Source organism: Lepidothrix coronata, unplaced genomic scaffold (genome assembly GCF_001604755.1).
Source record: "Lepidothrix coronata isolate B3197 unplaced genomic scaffold, Lepidothrix_coronata-1.0 Scaffold122, whole genome shotgun sequence".
Classification (NCBI taxonomy): Eukaryota; Metazoa; Chordata; class Aves; order Passeriformes; family Pipridae; genus Lepidothrix; species Lepidothrix coronata.
Genome location: NW_016690302.1, coordinates 102,271 through 123,451, shown reverse-complemented (window position 1 = coordinate 123,451; position 21,181 = coordinate 102,271). Strand labels below are relative to the sequence as shown.

The window sequence follows — 21,181 nt, the reverse complement described above, 5'->3', positions numbered from 1 at the left end:
TATGTTCAGCTATTCATACTGCAAATTTCAGCTGTGTGGAACTATAGTTGGAACTATTTTAACTGTGGTCTTTAAAATGGATTTTTAAAGGTTTCTAAAAGTTTTTCATTTCCAATAAATTGTCTTTCATTTTTAATCCTGCTTTACATCAATTCTTTGCTCCTTAACCCGCTTTTTGATACACAAAGAAACAGCTGCACGAGCAACTGAGATCAAGAAAGGAAATACACTGAATTCTGTATTTTCCTCAATAAAATGAGACAGGACAAAGGATGAAAGAATAAAAGAGGAGAAAAAAAGGGGAAATACAATTCCAGTGAAATAGGAGGGCTGAAAAATTCACTGCATAAAGACAAAGCTAAGTTCTTGTTCAACCCAAATAAGTTTGTGTCAAATAGCAGAGTTAACATCTCTGTGATATGGAACACAGTTTCACATTTTAAAACCTCTAGTTTAGTACCAAATCCTCTGCAGGTATTTTAGGCCAACATCTTTGTTGTTGACAAAGCTCAGGAAACAATACACTCTTGTTACAATATCTTCTATTTGACATATGAACAATGAGACCTATCTAAGCTAAACCAGCAGAATTTGATGAGAAATTTTAAGTAAGAATTTCAACTTTTCTGACTTATTTACATGTAGGTGTAAATAAAAATCTGTCTCATTTGACTTGCAGTCACTTCATTCCATTCCATATTCAGTTTGAAGGGTGGAGGGTGGGAATCAGAACCTTTTTCCTGCAAAACTTCCCAGGGCTTCTCTCATAATTTTAACCACACTGTAGAAGAGCAGAACTCAGCAGTTACAAGTGCACATCTGCAAGTTAGTCAGTAAGCCCACAAAGAATCCTTGTGACAGTGAAATCCTAGGAATTGCCTAGATTAATCCTCATGGTGTCCTAAATCGTGGGCTACTGCAAGAGCAGAAGTTTCATGAGTTGTGGTCTTACCTGATGAGAGACTCCAGAATGGCTGGAGTGGGACCCTTTTGAAATTCCAGCTCCTTGTAGTGAAGGGCCTTGGCATATGCTCTGCATTTGGCAGCTCTCTCCCCCAGGAGGACAATGCCATTGTCATCTCTCAAAGGCAGCGGGCCCTGGAAAGGAGCACAGGCATCAAAACCAGGATGAGTGTAACAAAGGAGTCATGAACTCTTCACACCCTTTCTACAGGCCAGCTACCAGGAGAAAAGAGTTGCCCAACAGCATCTCTACCTTGTCACTGTGCTCCATGAACTCTGCCAGGTTCAGCAGTGTCTGAGTGACTTCTGCAATGTCCTGAGAAGTCAGGGCCAGCTCAATGCTTCGGATCAGCTCATCCTGCTGGTCTTCGTTCAGTTCAGACCAGCATGAAACAAAAGCAGCATTGAAGAGGTCTCTGAGGAGGGACACAAAGAGAGTGAGAGCTGGGGATTCACTATTCATGAGAAGAAGTCTGTTTGACAGTGGACTTGCCTTCTTATTCAGAGAAAGAGCTACGAAATGCACTTACATGTCTACCTGCAATAAACAGTGATTAGTTTTTATAAAGCTAATTTCTGTGAAACCTTCATTTAAAAAACAGAGTAGGCTGGTATACTACAATAATAGAAATACTGTACTCTCGTGCTATCGGACTCGAAGTTTCTCCAGACATACAGGTAGCAAAAAAGCACTGCAGCTCATTCCACTCAGAGGCATTTTTATTCCCCCACAGTAGATCCTCAAACCTATTTCATACTCTGCTGTTTTTCCAGCTACACTTTTGTGCCTTATGCTATTTCTAGACTAATATGCAGAATTCCAGTGAAAGATTCTGTGTACGTTGTGGAGCAGCCAACTGTGGAAATGAAATCAAGTTGCCAGCTCTTTGATTTGTCCCAAAGCAGGAACTATCTCTTATTTATGAAACCTAAGAGCTTCTAAATAACTTTCTTTTTTCCTTACAATTTCTGGCTTGCATTTGCCATTTCAAGTGAAATGGAAAAGGCAGAAATACTGTACCGAGCCATGGGATTATAGGCCTGAGCCAGGGCCCAACATGAGCGCAGGGACGGTGAGGAGGAATCTTTCAGCAGCTCCAAACTCAATCTCCTCAACCATTCCAACCAGTCATCTTTGGAAACTCTTCTTGCTGCTCCCCAGGCCTGCAGGACAAAGGAAGACAATTCATCTATCAAACAGAGCACTATCCAGGAGCAGAAGAAATCCACCAGCAGGCAGCATTTCTGCTTTACAGCTCCAAACCACACGCTGAGAATCCCTTTTCAGTTCCCTGAAATCCATTACCTTTACACCAGATAATCCACAGTACTTCAGTCTCATTTCTAAGAAATCTTCCCTAAATGTATTCCTGCCATGACATGGCAAGTATTTAACATGAATAATCTTTTCTCTACAAAAATACATGAAGAGCTGAAGCCACTGTTGAAGCATCAGCTTAAAAATACTTAATGCGTTTAGAATTACGTTTTTAAGTCCAGCATTTCCAAGCCAATCCATCCCACTACTGAACTGAGTGCTGCATGTATTTACTGTTCAGACTAGCCAGTGCTTAGCTATTAAGCTCTGGCTTCAAGACAGTATAGGACTAAGACATAAAAGAAGCAAAACAAAAAATAAAAGAAAGGCGGAGGTTCCAAAATAGATGTCTCCAGTAATTTGAGATTATTCACTGTGATCTAGAAAGTCTTGTTCATACTTCACATAACAAGCAAGTGTCAAGATTACTTCACAGCCATTAATAGACTGATAGTTCAGATGCTCCTATGTTTAAAGTTGCTCAGCACCTTCTAATTCTAAAAAGCCTCAGGCACTACTTTGACCTCAGTTTTGTACAGAACTGGCAATTAAAAAGCAATGTAAAGAAAGGTAGATCAGATGCACTGAACAAACCCCTTCAGCTCCTCCCTTCAGTAGCAAACTCACACTGTGAGGGCTCCAGTCTTACCTTCTGCAGGTTGATGGTGCTCACATGTAATTTCTTCATGGGACCTGTTTCCACAGGACCACTGGCCAAAGTTTCTCCCTGGTTGCTTCTCAACATCCGATGCTGATAAATCAGGGGATCCTCCTCTTCATCAGCCAGAGTGTAGCCCTGCAATAAATGGCTTACAGTGAAGATACACCCACATACAAAAACAGATTATAAAGTCAGAGCATTTACAGCAAAACTTGGGAAGCAAACAACCGTGCTTCATTATAATGATTACACCTCATAAACCAGAGAACTCCAGTGATATCCCTTTGCTATTCAAGGTAACTGTTAAGAACTCTTATTGCCAGGATAAAAAGCCAAAATAATACACCTTAAAACAAGCACTCTTGCCTATTTGAGTAAGCAGAGAACAGCAATGTGCTGCTTGCTGCACACTAATTAAATTGCACGCCAGGTACTGAGTTTTTGAAATGTGGGACATCCTGCAGAAAAAACTGTGAAAACAAGGTGTCCTTAAGGGCTATAACTGTGAGAAAATAGGTTAAATCCACATGTATGAACTAACAAGAAAAAAACCACTAATGACATTGGCTACAAGTCTAAGTTTTACCTAGGACTTGCTGTGATTTTTCTACAGGAAATATTTAATACCAATACAATAATTTTCCCAGTGTAATCTCAAAGTCTCTTTTAAAAGCTGTTCTTAGCACACAATTACAGCAACAACCATTCCTTGTTGCATGAGTAACTCAAAGTGAGGGTTCCAGCTGCATCTGTTTCTACGTGACAACACCTCCAAAGTGCCCTTAAACAAACAACCACATATACACTTGACAACTCACCTTTACAATTCTGCAGATGAGAACATCATAGCGCTGGTGGTTAATTCTGTGTCGCACCAGGACTTTGTTCACCATCGGGATAAAAATCTGGTACTGTACAAGGGAATGTACATCATAAGCTTGTTACTCAGTGGCACCAAGAGCAGCACAATTCCACCTCTGTTTCACTGATAAGAAACCAATTCTGACAGTTTGATTTCAGTAACTCCCCATTCCAGAAACAACTAAGAGGAGAAAAATCAGTTTTCTTTAAAATCTGTTACAAAAAATTCAATGTTAAAGCCTTGATCTTCAGGACAGTCCCTCCTTCTGCGAGCTTTCAAGCCAAAGAACAATCTTACCTTCTTTCCCAGCTGGAACACCAGAGAGGAGAGGGTGTCCATGGCAGTTGTTCGTAGCTCAGGGCTCTGGTCCAGTGTTCGTACGATGGGATGAATAATCCGTGAGGCATAATCAGTGAAATCCAGGGACTCTGTCAAGCGATCCACTGTCTCCAGAGCAGCTCTAAAGTCACAGGAAAAAGAGGGAAGAACTTATCTCTCAGGGTGTAAGAAAGAAGAAACAAAAAAAGATGTAAAAATACCCAAGTGCTCAGTCTTCCCAGGACTAACAGCAATAGGAAAAACAGGCCACCAGAAGTCTGCTAATGCAGCTTGTACTTGCAGGACAGCTTGCAAGTTGCAGTGACTAAAATACTGGCAGGTGAGAACCAGAAAATAAAAATAAAGTCATAATAATAAAAAAAAATTAAAAAAAAACCAAAACAACAAAAAACCACACACAACCCTCCTCCAAACCAACCAACCAAAACCACCACAAAAACCCACAAAACAGAAAAAACATACCAAAAACCCCAAAACAGCAACAACAAAAAAAAACCAAAACAAAAAAAACTCCACAAGCACACACAAAAACAAAACAAACAAACAAAAAAAAAAAACCAAACCAAAAAGCTACCAACAGTGCTGTGATGTCCAACCAAAAATAACCTTCCACAATGATTTAACACAGAGAAAAAGCTGTGGAAGGAACTAAGTGGTGTTCCATTCTACAGGTGGCTGTGGCAGCCACTGCAGGACTTGGACATCACAGGGGAAACAGAGACTGCAAAGCCACCAGCACTTACTTGCGAGCCACCACGGGCACATCTGGGGCATCAAAGAGCTTTACAATGGGAGGTAGCAGCAAGTGAAGGTAGTCATCCAGGTTGGCTCCAAAGAGCTGGATTGCATTCAATAACTGGAGGGAAAAATCATGGAATGTTAAGGGGCTGGAAGATCATTTACTCCCAGGCTCCACCTGCTATGGGCAGGGATACCTCTCACTACACCAGGTTGCTCAAGGCCTTATCCAAACTGACTTTGAACCCTGCCAGGGCAGGGACATCCACGACCTCCCTTGGCAACCTCTTCCAGTGTCTAATCACCTCCACAGTAAAAAAATTTCTTCCCAAATATCAAACCTAAATTTCCCCTCCTTCAATTTGCACCCATTGCCCCTTCTCCTATCACTACAGCTCCTGATGAGAAGTTTCTCTCTCTGGCTTCCCCATAGACCCCCTTAAGACACTGGGAAGTGCTCTGAGGTCTCCATGCAACCTTCTCTTCTCCAGGCTAAACAGTCTCAAATTCCTCAGCCTGTGTCCAGAGGGGAGGTGCTCCAGTCCCCTTATCAACTTCGTGGCCTCCTCTGGACTTGCTCCAACTATTTCATGTCCTTTTTATGTTGGGGACACCAGGACTGTGTAACTGGTGGACACAGTACTCCAGGTGGGGTCCCACAAGAGCAGAGTAGAGGAAGAGAATCACCTCCTTTGACCCAAATAACCCAAAGTCAAATGACTCAAAATCACAGACAAGATCCATTTTAAACAAGTCAGTACCCAGTGAGAAGCTGCTTCAACCCTGCACTTTAAAGTGCTGTCTGCATCATTTCACACCAAGCCACTGCTGAGGCCACTGGGTCCCATTTGCTTGCAACACACAGGCAAGGAGCCCTGCTGAGCATGGCATTTTGGGCATGTACCTGCCTGGGCAGTACCCAAATCCAGCAGCTGCTGCAACCCCCACTGACCTTGACAGAGACAATGCGCCCCTGGCTGTTGTCGTGCATGAAGACCCGTAACATGTGAGGAATGAGCTGGGGCAGGTAGAGCTTGAATTCACCTCCCAGAGCTACCACAATTTGCTCAATAAGTAGGATAATCGTGCTCTGTATGGAGTTGTTCATGACCCAGAAGTCCTACAGAAGGAAGAAAAAAAGGGAAAAAAAAATATTCAGCAGTTCTTCAACTGATTACAAGAAAAGCAAACTGTAGGAGACAGTCTCTAGAAAAGTTTAATATTGCAGGCAAGGGCTATACTGTCTGGTGTTAAAACACTCTGCACCTTCACTATATTTATAGTTGATAAAAACAACCTCTGGGCAACTGATTTTTTCCTAATCCTTCTAAGCCTTTGCAAACAGCAAGTGAAAATTAAGTGAAATGACACCTATTTATGAACTCCAGGCATCTCTTGCTAAAACTACGTTCCTGAAAGTAGCAAGTGCACAAAATCCAAGCACTGAAAAGAACTCAGTCACCAGCAGAACCTGGAGCTGGCTCTTATTGCAGGTGCTGGTAATAATGTATATTATTGTTCAAATAACATGCTAGTTCAAAATACAGTTGTTACTTCAAATACATGCAATCCTGCACTTCATGTGAAGTAATTGATACATTTGATAATGACAAAAACACTGTCTATTTTTTCTGACAGTAAAATGCTGGCTTGAAGACTGTACTCACTCTCATAAGGGTGACAATTTCATCCATATAGGGCCGAATATGACTTCTCACAAAGGACACCAACATTCCCAGCTGCTGGAACAGGAACTGGAAGGAAGAAACGTGCCATGATCAATGTAGCTTATTCAAATATCAAAGACACACTGGGTAAACGGTGTTTCACAGGCAATTGCAAGCTCATTTACCAAACAAACAGCATGCACAGCTCCTATATGCTCAAAATCTGGGGCTAAATTCTTGGCAGCTTCAGCTCAGCAGTTTGGGTTTGGTGGCATTTTGTGGTTTGTTTTTTTTTTTCTCCCCTGAGTATTTGTTTTTTGGTTGGTTTTTTTGGGGGTTTTTTTTTTTTTTTTTTTTTTTTGTGGAGTGGGGTGGGGAAGAAAAGTGGTTTTGGGTTTAGTGGTTGGGTTCCCCCCCAACTTGCATAAAAGGGAGCTCAAAGCATCAGACAGTCAAGCACACAAGTAATGGTTTATAACGTGCCAGCAAATCGACAGTGGCGGAACAGACTTGCAAGCACAAACAACTACAGAGCCTTGTATTTGAGGTTTGGAGGATGCTTTCAAAAATTTAGCCCCTAGTCTTTTCCCCCTGCCTGCAAACCAAACTGGCACACATTCTTTCTGTACTCTTTCCCATCCCCACCAAGATATACTGGTGAAAAGTTACTGGGGAACACAGTTAGGTCCTTGCCAGAAATACGACTTTTTTTTAAAGATGGTTGATTGCACCATCCATTCTTCACCACCAAGAAGAATTTTGACTGAGACAGTTTTATTCAGATATACTATGGCAGTATTGCAATTTCTTTTGCCACAAACTCTTGATCATGACAATGAATTTACTCTTTAAACTGGTATGAAATCATGTAGGCTAAATTGCTTTGATGTATATATAGCCTTTTTTTCCTCTAGGAAAATAGGAAAATGTAAGTTATCGTATATTAAATTTCATTTCTTCATGCAGCTTTTGAAGACTACAGTGACAAAATACAAAGTGGAGCTCAGAAAAAGAGATAACATTTTTGTGAGAACTAAGTAAGAAACCACATCAGCTTCTTTAGTGAGAGCAGTACACCTACATTTACCAAAACTGAACCCTGAGCTCCCGTACTGTGCCTTTCCTTTGGTGTAGTGAGAGGATGTTTAACATACAGGACAAGGACCTGCCTCTTTCAGGCTTTAGTGTCACGCTTACCCACCTCAGCTCTTCTCCCCAGTACACTTTCACCATCTTCTTTTACCTGAAAATTTTTAAACAGAGTGTGCACAACTGCATAGCTTTCAAGCAAGTTAGATCAGTCAGGTCTAGGAGCTCGGCCAACCCAGGCGTGTGAGGTGGTTTCCTTCCAATCTGAGTAGTTCAGTCTGGGAGAAAACAGTGGTTCTATAGCAGGGTTGGGATTCTAAGGGAGCACCCATCCCACATAAAACACAGCAGCAGTGAGTACAAACTGCCCTTCCCACCCTAGAGATTCCAGCTGCCTGAGGAAAAGCCTTGGCAAACAGCAGCCATCTCTGGTGAGGCGAACCTTAAGTCCCATTATTATCTTCACACAGCTCTCATTTCCTTCTAAAACTGTAACTTAAGTGGGAAGGAAGAGAAAGCACTGCTGTGGAATCACCACCCACGCTGCTCTGAATGTTAGCAGACTGTATCAAATTGAATTTTCCTTCTCAGGGATGAGCCAAAGTACATGGCTGCACCAGAAATTTGAAGCATCGACCTCTATTATTTAATAACACTGTTTGCAAAAGCACATTAACACAGAGATCACTGAAAGCTCTGGAAGCTTCACAGGCTGTTTTGCTGAACAAGACCAGCTTGATGAAAACACAGAATCAAACATCAGCCTTCTAAGGATTATGCTCAGAAGCAGCTGTTCCAACAAGAAGCAGGGAAATGGTTTCCATTCGATATTCTACTAAAGGCTCACAGGAGGGAAAAAGCAAAGCTGAACCTCACTTCTGCAGCATGCTTGGCAGCAACACACAGCACAGCAATGCCCAAAGCCAGGTACATTCTCTTCAAAGGAATGGATTCTCAATTTCGGGCAGTGGAACAGGAAGAAGGAGCGGCCCCTGGGACACTCACCTCTCGGATGGCACCATCACAAACCCGTATTACATTAAGGAACGTTGGCATGACCTGGGGCAGGAACTGCACACACTTCAGCCCAAGGGATTTGAAGATAAAGGTGATGGCCTGGACCACCATGGTGTGGTGCTGGGACAAGGATTGGTCTCGGAAAATTCTCATCAGTGCCACCATAGAGACAGCTGGATAGAACTCATCCAGAGGGAGGTTCCCCATGTTCACCAACATCTCACTGGTGCTATAGTCCGCTAGGAGAAAGAAGGCAGTGTCACAGCTCTGCATTAAATGGTCTTGAATATGGGTGCAGGGGCAATAATTTGCTAAGAAGAGGAGGCAAACTCTTCAAAACAAAACAAAGCAACAAGGAAAGAGCCAAGATCTGTTTGCAGATCATAAAGCTATTTATCTGAAAGGAATTCAGGTGCTTACAAGAGTCCTGGCTGGATTTGGACTCTGAAAGGCTGACGGCTGAAGCATCCCGTGACTGGTCGATCATGCCAATGTTCACTTTGTGTTTGTAAGGGTCCAAAGCACCCAGCAGCCCTAACACACGGATAGCCTGGTAAGACAGAAACCAAAAATAAAAAAAAATCAATGCCTTCCATTCAGCTGCTGGAGGTCATTTCACTGACTCAACACTTTCACCCTCCTAATTCTGCTCATTGTATTATGATCGGGCGCAACAATGACCTCTCCCTCCCCGCCCCAAATCTATGCAGACACATTTATCTGACAGCTCTCTCTCCAAAAAGCTTTTCTAAGTGTGGCAGGTTCATGTTCATACCTCCCTACGGGTGCCCTGGTTCTGCTCAGTCTTCAGGAAGTTCAGAAGCACCTCCAGCAAAGTTGGGTATTTCCTGTATGGTTCCACCACATAACCAGTGCTGGCCACAAGCTGTCCCAGTGTCCAGAGAGCCACCTGGAAAAATCAAGCCCAGAGAAGATTAGTTTTCATCAGGGAATTTATTACATCTTTTGATCCATCAATCATTCAACTTCTGTAAAGTTTCTTGGAGCACTTTAAGATCACAGTGCAAACCACAGTCCATGGTTCCAAAACCTCTATAAAGAGCATTTTTCAATAAGCAATAGTGAAGAAAGTGGTAATCAAAAATCTGTTGAGACTTTGACTGCCACAACTGCCCTCACTCAGAGGTCTAATTCAAATAAGCATTCAATTCAGTGAGTCCAAGCCTTCCAATAAAAGCAGCTTTTCTTTTTTTCCTTCTTTTTCCTTGAACAGCTCTGTGCTATATCTCAACAGACAGGCACTGCAATCCCTCACCTGTGTGCCATCACTGTGACTCCACCAGAGACTTAGTGATTTAATGGTTCATTTTAGCAGCTATGATGGAACACAGGGATATTTTGTTACAGCTCTGGTCACAGCAGCTGTCAAGTTTAGTGCAGTTGTAAACACTCACTTGTCTTTTAGCCAGCAGGGAGGAGTCCTGTAGCATGTCCATAATTATAATGAAGAGCTCATCCACCCACTTCCTCATCTCCAGCCCACTGACCTATTGAAAGACAAAAATCAGTCCTTAATCCAGCATTGCCAAAACCTTTACAAGCATGGCAAAGAGGTACCTGCAGTATTCCCACCTGTGCAAGCTCCCCTATGGTAGCCAGGACATTGTTAATCACACCCGGATTTGGATCTGGATCAGGGTCTTTCAGCTTCACAATCAGTGCCTATGGGTGTCAGAGAACAAAACAAATCAGAATTTGTTTAAAAGAGTACTCGAAATTATCTTTCCTTTTCTTTACATCTGAAATGGACCCCACGGGGGCTCAACTTGCATCATGGTGAGCATTTCAACTGTAAAGGAAACTTTTATGTGACAAACTTTATGCAAAACCAGGATCAAGTTGGGCTACACTGTCCCCTACATGCAGGACTGTGGGTAACGTCTCCACCAATCTAGTTTTTTCCTGCTATGATGAAGCAAAAGAACTTCAGCTTCTGAGGGTCACGTAACCACCTGCCATGTCATCTCATTCCCAAGTCTCCAGGAAATGTAGAAAGTTTACCTTAAGGATGGGCTCCATATAGGGACGAATGAGGCGTGGAGCGTTAGAAACCAGGTGACCCAACATCCTGGCACTTTGCTCTTTAATCCTGCCAACACCACTGTGTTCCAGCTCTGTCAGGATCTGCATGAGAAATGATGGAAGCGTGAAAACTTGGAAGGCAAAAATTCTTTGCATTTTCTTCTCCTCTGTTATAAACTCAGCACTTGCTCTACATTTCACTCCATCGAGTAATTTATGTCTAAATGAAGACAAAATAAATTAGCATAAAATTGAATAGATGGCTCCAAAACCATCTATGTTTATGAAGTGGTACCACCTAAAAGCACCACAGAACATTCTTCTTCAACACAGGTGGAAGGCACTCCTGCATGAAATAACAACTGCTACCCTTTCCTAATACATCCATAGAGCTTCACTCCAAACATCCATCACTAAAGACTTGCTCAAACCTGCTAAGCTGGGCAATAGCTGTTTTCCAAAAGGGAAATATTCCCCCACTCTCCACACTTTTACAGCCAGATACTCCAGTTCTTTAACACCACCTTAGCTCCAACACCAAGTACCCTATTTTCCCTGCAGACATCCCTGTTCCTTACCTGGATCAGCATCAGACATCCCTGTTCCTTACCTGGATCAGCATCTTCCTCAGGAAAGGCATGACAAAGGCAGGGTTCATGCTGCTCAGGCGCCCCACAGTGCAGATGGCCAGCTCTCGGATTTCAAACACTTGGTCATTCAGGGCCACAAAGAGAGCTTGCAAGTTCTCTGCCTGGGCAAGGTGAGCATCAAACCGCTCGTCCAGGGAAGCCAACACACAGAAACGGATGTCAGGGTCTGCAAGAACACGTTTGTTTCTCTTTAAATGTGAGTAAACTCCTGTTCATCTTATTGCCTTGTTCACAAACCATCCTCAAAGAAACTTTACAATCTCAGGGAAATGCCAAGAGCTTCCCCAGAGTGAGACACTACTTCAGTGTTTTACCCATGAGAAACAGGATGGGTCAGGTCAGCAAACTCTGCTGCTCAGTACTGCCCCAATAACCAGGTCTGTGAAGTGCCAATCTCTTGCACCTGCAAGTGGCACTTCCAGATGCAACATGGTAACCTGAGATGAATTCAACTGACAGAACAAAAAAAACCAAGTAGGAAGATTCAACAGAAGGGGCCAATCCCTCTCAAAATGATAAATTTGGAGGTCATGACCCAGAACAACAGCAAAAGAAGTCTCAGGGCTCTACCTAGTTCAAAGGATTACCAAGGGCACAGTTGGAGCGTTTTGCACTATTGTTCTATTCATACTTCAAAAATCAAGATCTGGGAAGAGAAATTAGGAGACTTCTCTGTAATTTATAAAGAACGACAGCTTAACTTAGTGGCAAATATGTTCAAATTCCATAACAACCTTAACATCATCATGATAACAAAATTATCACGTGGTAGGAGAACCCTTCTCTCCGAACCCCACACCAACCTGGGTCGGTTATTCCAACCACGAGCAGCTTGCTGAGGACATCGGCCACGACCTGCACTGCTGTCTGACTGACCACATGGGCATGGCCACTGATGAGGTGGATGGAGGGGGTGAGCAGGCGAGAGCACGTGCGGGCGGCTTCCATGCGGATCTCCTTGTGCTCGCTGTTCAGGAAGTGGTCTGCGCAGTGCCGGACAAACTGCGTCAGAGAGTGGCCTGCAGAGAGGAAGATGGGAGTTAAACACAGGCTTACACCTCCATTACCACTTTTACCACAGGACAGGAGTGCTCTCAGAGTCTTCCTGCTGCTTATACTCAACCCCACTGCTCCAGTGTCACATCCCATACCCCTCGGCCCCCACTCCCTTATTTCATCTCACCTTCAAACTCAAAGCTGCCGAGTGTGCGAAGGGCAAGGGTGATGCTCCCCACATCACTGGCCTCTGGGATGTTGGTGAGGCTGGGGGAGGCAAGCTGGTGGGCAAGGCCCTTTGGCATGCCTGGATGTCGCAGGGGCTTGTGCATCAGAACAAGAGAGAGCATTTTCAGCAGCCCATCCTGGATATCCTTCTTCAGCTGGGGGATCTGGCGGCTCAAGTCGTACAGCACAGCCGTCAGAGCAGGGCTGAGGGCAAGAGTCAGGCAGAGAGTCATTAGGGCAGGAGCAATGAGGGGCATATTTCCCCTTTTTGTTTAGTTATGTCTTTGCCCATCAGAAGATAATAGTGGACACTCACACATGACAGCAAGACCTGCCAGCAGAGCACAGGGGCCTTGTGTGAACTCAGGCACATCATGACCTTCCTGTACCAACGTGGTGAGCAAACTGCCAGGATCTCAGCACACACTGCTACAACAGTTACAAATCTAAGTGCTTCGTTACACTTGTGCTTTTTAAATAAAAAAGCAACTCAATTCACTTCCAGGTGGCAACATTGTTGTAATTTAAACAGCTCTGTGCTACCTGGATATTTTCTCCACACCCTCCCATACTAAAGCTTGAAAGGGTGAAAGATACCAATGCTCTTAAGTAACTGAACAGACACACTAACACTTCAAATAGGATATTCTTCTGAAACAGCTACACTAATCTTCTGAAAGATCACTTAAAAGCAATGATCTTCCTTCTCAATCTGAAGACTCCTAAGGTCTCATTCTGTAGGGCCAACAATGCCATCCTGTGGCTAGCAGGAAAATACGTTCCTGTGCCTTGTTCTTACCTCAGGCCCACAGCCAGCATAGGTTCCAAAAGCTCTTTGATGTCCTGCTGGATACTGGGTCCCATGGCTCGGGCCAACATACTGATGCAGGTGAAGACTGTGGCATCAACCTGCACAGATTTCTGCCTCCTGGAAAGGGATCACATAGAAGTTCGTTAGGAGGAGCTAATATTTTTCAAACACCTTTCCTCATCCTATTCTGCGTTATCAGCCTTACAGAAATAACTTCTGATTTTAATACAATAACTTAATCCCACATCACAAAAACTATTCAAAGAACAGGTGTTTCAATTTCTTTCTCCAACTTTCACATACTTACTTGTGGGCAAAATCCTTCGGGGGAAGAGCTGCTTTTATGATTTCAAGGACTTTTGGCAGGTAAGCTTGAAACTCAGACCTCACAGCCACAGAGAGCAAACCCAAGGCCTGGAAGGCTGCTGTTCTCTCCTTCTCCTTCTTCACACAGCTGAGAACATGATTCATGGTGTCTGGAAGATACTGATCAGCTGCCCACAAGAGAAAACAATACACATATTAGAATTCATTTACGTTTATACAGTTGCATCATATTTGCAACCAAACTGTTACAAGTGTAAAACTAGGGAACAGACACAGTCATATTAAATTTGCTGACATGATCATTGGCAAACCTATGTCACCCTATAATAAAAATTATAACCACAGAAGGCTTTGTTTTTAAAAAGAAAAATCGCCAAAATAAAAGAGCTATTGAAAAGCCCCATTGTAACAGGTTTTAAACACAAATGAAATCCAAGCATTTTGATTTTATAGTGATGCATTGGAAATTTGGAAAAACAACAGAAAGATTGTTCCAACCCACTGAGAACAGCTTATCTCCAACTCTGATACTCTCCTAAACTTGCTTGATAAATCAACTGAACTGCTTTTAAGGTGGCAGGTATTTCCCATTTTTGCTTGTTATTTCCTAGCACGTGCAACAGAGAAAAAGGAAGAGAACTCCGATGATATTTGGGATACACTAAGGGGGAGCAAGAGAGCAGAATTCTACTCTAAGTCTGACATACTGAGGGAAAAAAAAAAAAAGGAGGTTCTATGTGTTTTGGTATTGATCACAGCATTCAGACAATAGTTTCAATCTATTTTCTTCATCAGAGCAACATTTTGGCATCAGCTATCAAGTCACACTTATTCAGAAAAAAAAGACTGTCCTCCCACAGAGCAATGTGCTCATCTCACAAGCACCACATTTGGTCTGCTGCATTGCCTGCACAAGCTCATCTGGACCAAAGAGAGCTGGACACTTTCCAGCCCAATCTCAGCAGCATTTCTAACATCCAACCATCTGTCTTGTCACCTGTGAATGCCGAAGGACGGAAAGCTGCCAGCCGCGGGAGGAGATTGAGAACCGTCATCTGGATCAAAGAATTTTTGCTGGTTCTGCACTTGAGAACCCACTGGCAGACCTGAGAGGAGATAGATTGGGCTTAGAAGGATGGCCATTGGCACAAATGTTTATTACCTGGGTGCTTTTAGGCATTCTACTGGCATTTGGCTTCAGAGTCCATCAGAAAGATGGATAATTAAGGCTGTTTCCAAAGGAAGTAAATCACTTGCTCCAAGACAATGACAAAGCCAGGATACATATAATTATTGAGTTTTGAAGGCTCAATTCAGCACCAGGCAGTATTGCCTGCTAAGTAAGGACACAGGACAATTGCTCTGCCAGAACAGATGCTGTGAACATTGGTAGACAAGTTGAAGAATGAACACTTACTTGATCAAACTTCTCTTCCATCAGATCCCTGCAGCATCGACTTTCTACCAAAGTAGACTTTGCTGGGACAGGAGAGGTTGCAAACCCCATGATTCCTTGGTGAGCACTGTACCCCAGGAGACCAGCCAAAGCATTGGACTGGGAGGGCTGAAGAGACTGGAAGCTCGTGAAGGGAGTGATGTGCCGAGGTTTGGTACTGAAGCCCATCAGGTCTTTGCAGTACTTGTCATGCACAAGCTGCTGCTGAGTGATCTCTTCCATCTCCTCTCTAAGGCGCTGGACAAAGCAGAAGAGCATTAAAAAAATAAAAAGTAGCTGAATAAGTTACTCCCAGCAGAGTGCTACCCAAATCTCCTGAGCAGCATCCTGTGTAATTGATATCCAAATGGCTGTAAAACATCAACTGAGCAAAAACCCACTAAAAATATTTGGGTATCTAACATGCAACAGAGTCCTCATTCCATAGAAAATTCTTTTTCATTGTAATTAATCCAGTTAACAGCCTTTCCATCAGAGCTTAACACAACCTCAGCCCAAACTTGTCCCTGTCATTTCTCTGACACGCTTCGATTTGTAATCATCAATGCTCTGACTCCACGTTCAGATGACTTTTCTGCCCAACAACCCCATTGCAAACACAGTGGGATATTTCCACAGACTGCAGAGTTGCTACACACTGTCAATCAATCAATCCACAGACTGCAGAGTTGCTACACACTGTCAATCAATCAATCCCTATGATCCCCAACTTGTTCCTTTGCTCACCTCTCCCTCCATACTGCTGATTCTCACTAGCTCATTGAGGATCAATAAGGCACCGTGGATTCGGTCATCACGATTCATTCCTTTCTCTTTGGCCAAAGTCTCATCAAAGCCCTTCTCAGCCTCCTCGTATGTATGCTTGGGGGGAAAAGCAAAGAAATCTCAGTGATAATGCAGAAACAGAGCCTGTGGAAACAAAGTAGCACTGCCAGTCAAGAGTTACTGATGCCCTGAATTTTCCAACAGTAGCCACAAACCTCAACTGAGTAATAACAGAACTACAACAGAACAAAATTCAGATTCACCCCCAAAGTTGTAGACTGTGCTGTAAAGCATTTTCAACAGCACTAATCAAACAGCATAGTATAAACTCCATCAGCACTTATTTGATTATAAGGAATCCAAGTTCACAACATTTGACTGCAAGGCCCAAAACTTATTTGATATCGTGAAGCTTGACAATGGCAGCAAAGCAAAGGTTCAGGCCAAAGAATTCTCACGTTTCTCATTTAGGTTTTATTTGCACCAATAAAACCATCTGCTGGTAAGAGATGACAATAGATAGATGACTGCATGGCTCTAAAACTAGGTCAGGTTTAACAGCTGAAAATGAGCCACAGACAAAGCAATTGATTCTTGAAGGAGTTAAGTCTCCTTCTTACTTTTAGAGTGCATTAAAGCAACTACTCATTTTGGAACCCGTCATATTTTCAACCCTTTCAAGGGGAGGCAGTTTTCTCCTGACAAAGCTGACACAGGTTCTTAGCTTAGCCAGCTCTTCTGAAAACTGGCCCTTGACCATCTGCATTGCACTATGAGGGGCTGCTTCAAAACGAAGCCGTTTTCTTACCCTGTACCACTGGGGCTTCTGCATCTCTTTCGGCTCCCGCTGCGTGGTGAGGATAAGGCAGGCTCTTAAGGCAGACACAGCTCCCTCTCGGATGGCCTGTTTGGGATCCCACACAGCCACAAATATATTGTCAAAGAACGGCTGCACTTGCTGGAAGAAGAAGGTGGGCACGCTGATTGCCAGCTCCCGCAGGACAAGAACCTGGAGGTGGGGAGGGAAACAGGAACAATCTGGAGGATGAGCACCCAGAGACAAACCCCGTAACTCGTAGAGCGTAGTATCATTTATTTAGACTGTCGATATCTGTGAGTTTGACTGTTTCCAGCTCCACTTTTACAGTTCCTACACATCGGAACACACATCTCAGCCTTCTTTAGTCACTGGGCTAAGGTAAAAGCAATGAGGCAGCACTATCTGCCAAGAGAGCACCTCAGACCCTCAGAGATTCCCAGAGCTTTTCCGCAGCTCTCTGTGTGCACATCTCCCACCACTGTTCTCTAATCCCAGCCGTCCCGTTCCAAAACAGGCGAGGACAACAAAAAGATCACTTACAGCTGCATGTCTTCGCCCCTCGTTCCTGTCAGCTCCCAGCCATTCCAGAGCCCGTTTCACCTCAAACTCCACGTACTCCGCTGTGAAGGTGTCTCCAGCCATCGCCAGCCGCCCGATGGCCTTGGAGGCCATTTCCATCACCACGGGGTCGTTGGATGGCAACAGGTTCCTCAGGTAGTTGGCAAACCTGCCAATTCGGGTGGCATTACCTCCTTCCACACCAATGAGGCTCGCTGCAGAGAGAGGGAGCAATGCTGTAGGTTCTCCTTAACAGTCAGCGAGGCAGACAGCAGGTATGAGAGTCATCTCCCTGGATGAGAGTTAGTGTTCCCTATCCATTCCTTAAGATTCCCATTAACACCTCACAAAGAAAAAAAAACATATTCAAGCAATAGGAAAGGGTCACCATTCTTTTGAGCTGGAACTTGTTGAGCGAGCAGGAAAACACATTCAGTAGCTTCATAGATTTTGCACATTTTTAGTTTTAAAAGAGAAAAAAAATATCCACCCTGAGATCACAGACCCATTCTCAACAGAAAGGCATCCATCCACATGCAACTATTATGGCTGGTCTGCCTCAGGAGAGAAGTCAAAGGCTGAATGGACCAAGGAAATGCTCTCCCCTTCAGCTCTAGAGATAGTCTGTCCTGGCCAGGATGGAAGCACTTCATCAGGCAGCAGTGTGGCAGAAGCTTTCACTGCCAGTGCCTGGGTTGTACCTGCTCTGTAGACAAAGAAGGCATCAGTGTCCAGGAGTGTCAAGCCAGCACCTTTCAACAGCACTAAACTCACAGAAACAATTTTGAAGTGATACCATCACCTCAAGATCAGGTAAAGTCAACAGATATCTCTCTAGTTAAGGGACTTTCACTGTCTTCAAACATGTTGGGATTGGATGATTAGCTCTGTGAGCCTAAACCATAAACACCTCCTGTGGTTGTTAAAGAAGTAACTGCTACAACACAGGCCACTTGCTTGGAAGGTGAAGTATTTATGCAAGCTGACTTCCCCAAGAGATGCAGCTCTGCCACCTCACAGTGAACACACAACCAGAGCCACTGATGGAGCAGCTGATCAGAACCGGAGCAGCTGATCAGAACCAGAGCAGCTTGGTGAGCCCTTCCCAGGGATGGAAGCTGCTGTTATGGAGACAGGTAAATTTAAATAACAAGAATCAGCCTCCCCACAGAGAAAAGATCTGAGAAAGGCAGCGCACTCTGATACATATAAATGGGTAGAACAAAGTGTTTGCAGCTGAGCTCCAGAACAGAATTTTCACATGCTCAGCACTCACATTTGATGCTCCCCTCCCAGAGAAGCTCAGGGCCTATTAAGCACCAGGTTTTCAGCCACTCTCAGCACTCAGCAGCTCCCATGCTGACACTTCAGACAGATTCTGAGAGCCCAGCAATGAGCCTACTGAGCAGTCAGACATCAGGCCCTGAGTATAAGAGCTCACTCCTTTTGAAAATCTGTCTCTGAAGAGAGAGATCTCACCAGAGGCATTAAGCCCTTTCACTCACCTATAGCCAGAATGCCACCCTTCCTTTCATTTGCATCAGAGCTAGAGACCAGCTCAAATATGTGATGGTTCAGCTGATCGTAGAACCTGGTAGATTCTTCCTGACTCATCTGTAAAAGCAAAAAGATCAAATCAGCTTTCAGCATTCTCTCCCTCCTTCCTGCCCCCAAAACCTCTATAAAGACAACACTTCTTAAATCACTTAAAACAGAAAGAAATTAAATCAACCACCCATTACAAACTAAAACCAGCATCTCTTTTTTGTGCCCTGGACGCAGTAAGTTTATTTATTCTGGATATTCTGTGGTGCTTGACCACCCATTTGTGTCACCAACTCACCACTTCTGCACGCTAGGGCAAAGATAAGCTCCCTGCTGTGCCCCCTCTCCTCTCTGAGACCAGGCTCCACCTTCCAAAAACCTCCCTTGCCAGAGCACCCAGCCCTCAGAGGACACACAGGGAGGAATGATCCCATTTGCAGCACTCACCTCCCGCAGCTCCATGGTGACATAGTGCTGCAGGTCCTTGGCAGCCTTGGCCCTCGTCTCCTCGCTGCGACTCTTCAAGCCATTGGCGAATTGCTGGAGGATGGACACGGTGCCCGACATGGTGGTGGCAGGTGGGGCCCGGGGGCATCCAGTCCTGCAAGTTCTTCAGAGAGACACGTTTTTTTTTTAGTGCTTGAATTGAAAAACCTGAGCTTCTTCCTTGAGGCTGCTCCTGCCGCCTGTTTTCAAAGCACACATCCTATGGCATGCAGGGATGCTGTGCCAGCAGAGCATAAAATTACAGGAAATGAGTATATTCCTTAGGCCCGTGATAAAACTGTATCACCACGTATCCTGATCCCCAGCCTATTTGCTCTCCAGTTCCTCAAACACCAAAATACACTGCAGCAGGTCAGGTGCCCCATGGTGATCTAATTCTAAATCAATGGTCATGCAACAGCTGAAAAAGAGCAGAGTCAGACTGGGGTTTGCAATTAGCCCACATGAAGTAGGCACAATCATTCCCAGGATTAGACCACTCCTCCTTGAACACTTCCATCCAAGTTTGTCCACGGAAATCCCAGTGTTATGCCAACACAAGGAAGACTCAGCACTCAGGGCCTGGCAAGCATTACATCCTCCAGCAGATATTTACAGATGGCAAGTCCACTTATAGCAACACCAACCCCTGCAATCGGGGCTCTCCTACCGCAACACACAACCAAACTTTCTCAGGGGTCTTTCTTTACACCAAGAGCATTTGAGAGGCTTGACACCACCCCCCGCCCCGCTATTTTCATATTACATAAGCCCAAACCGAGCACTGACACCAAAACTTCCACTGCTTCTCCCTAAGCATTCCCCAGAGGTCCACAGGGATCGCAGCGTGGGGTGGGACCCGGGAGAGGATCCTCCGGGCGCGGGAGAAGCCGGGGGGGTGCTGCCCGTCGCCGCTGCCCGGTGTCCCTGCCCGGGGCTCCCTCACGGCCGCGCTGGCAGCAGGACCCGCCAGGCCCGCGCCCGGGGGGCTCTGCAGGCCGGCGCTGAGGGAAGGCTGAGCCTGGGCCCCGCCACGGCGCCGGGGGCTCGGGCGGGGCGCTGCGGGCGGGCAGCGGGAGGCGAGGGGAAGGGGAGGAGATGCCGAGGGGAGGGAGGCACCGCCGCGCACTCCCAGTCACTCTCTCACTCACCCGCCGCCGCCCCGGCCCCGCCGGCTCCCCCGCTCCGGGCCCCGCGCCCGCCCCGCCGCCGCGCCCGCCGCGCCGGCCGGCCCCCGCTGGCCAATGGGCGCCCGGGAACGCCGTGATGAGCGTGGACTCTGGCCAATAGAAAAAGAGCGAAAGGGAAGGGGCGCTCGCAGCCCCGCCCCTTAGCCCAAGGAACGGCAAGGACAGTCGCCTGTTGACCAATCATAGAGCCAGGCGTGGTGAGTGGCAGTAGGTGTGACGAATAGAAAGGCTGCACTGGCTCTCTAGGCCCACCCCCCAGACGCCGGCTTCCGCCCTTCCTTGCGGCGCCCGCCATGGCGGGGCTGCAGCGCGGGGGGTGTGCGGGGTCGCCGGCAGCGTCTGCACCGGCTGGTGCGGGGCGTTCGGCGCTGTCCGCACAGCCCACACGCCGCCGTCCCGGGCTCTGCGCTGCACAGGCAGGGATTAGACGGATGGATAAAGAACTGGCTGCTCGGCCGCACTGCGGTCAGCGGCTCTTTGTCCACGTGGAGATCAGTGAGGACAGAGGTCCCTCGGGGGTCGTGTGGGGCCGATGCTGCTCAACAGCTTTGTCGGCGATATGGACGGTTTGACTGAGGCACCGTCAGCAAGTGACACCGAGCTGTGTGGTGCCGTCACACGCTGGAGGGAAGAGATGGGAACTGGAGCACCT

General features: G+C 45.5%; 1 protein-coding gene across 2 annotated transcripts in view; it reads right to left on the bottom strand.

Moving 5' to 3' along the window:
- MTOR (mechanistic target of rapamycin) overlaps positions 1-20,530 on the bottom strand; it is a 62,591-nt gene extending 42,061 nt beyond the window's left edge. Inside the window, exons 1-29 of one of the 2 annotated variants that reach the window (XM_017825795.1) lie at positions 20,491-20,530; positions 19,301-19,463; positions 18,814-18,922; positions 17,291-17,523; positions 16,739-16,939; positions 15,892-16,026; positions 15,127-15,402; positions 14,707-14,815; positions 13,690-13,876; positions 13,371-13,499; positions 12,531-12,775; positions 12,151-12,366; positions 11,308-11,513; positions 10,677-10,799; positions 10,248-10,337; positions 10,070-10,162; positions 9,430-9,564; positions 9,075-9,204; positions 8,643-8,893; positions 7,750-7,791; positions 6,549-6,635; positions 5,834-6,001; positions 4,887-4,999; positions 4,102-4,264; positions 3,761-3,853; positions 2,931-3,077; positions 1,985-2,127; positions 1,217-1,379; positions 953-1,098 (exon numbers count right to left, since the gene is read on the bottom strand). In XM_017825795.1, coding sequence (XP_017681284.1) covers positions 953-1,098; positions 1,217-1,379; positions 1,985-2,127; positions 2,931-3,077; positions 3,761-3,853; positions 4,102-4,264; positions 4,887-4,999; positions 5,834-6,001; positions 6,549-6,635; positions 7,750-7,791; positions 8,643-8,893; positions 9,075-9,204; positions 9,430-9,564; positions 10,070-10,162; positions 10,248-10,337; positions 10,677-10,799; positions 11,308-11,513; positions 12,151-12,366; positions 12,531-12,775; positions 13,371-13,499; positions 13,690-13,876; positions 14,707-14,815; positions 15,127-15,402; positions 15,892-16,026; positions 16,739-16,939; positions 17,291-17,523; positions 18,814-18,922; positions 19,301-19,420 — 4,253 coding nt within the window. In that variant the 5' untranslated portion in view covers positions 19,421-19,463; positions 20,491-20,530. Of the gene's footprint in view, positions 1-952; positions 1,099-1,216; positions 1,380-1,984; positions 2,128-2,930; positions 3,078-3,760; positions 3,854-4,101; positions 4,265-4,886; positions 5,000-5,833; positions 6,002-6,548; positions 6,636-7,749; positions 7,792-8,642; positions 8,894-9,074; positions 9,205-9,429; positions 9,565-10,069; positions 10,163-10,247; positions 10,338-10,676; positions 10,800-11,307; positions 11,514-12,150; positions 12,367-12,530; positions 12,776-13,370; positions 13,500-13,689; positions 13,877-14,706; positions 14,816-15,126; positions 15,403-15,891; positions 16,027-16,738; positions 16,940-17,290; positions 17,524-18,813; positions 18,923-19,300; positions 19,464-20,490 lie in introns of those variants that run through there. The other variant, XM_017825796.1, reaches the window with a different exon arrangement.
- Between the last annotated feature and the right edge of the window lie 651 nt (positions 20,531-21,181).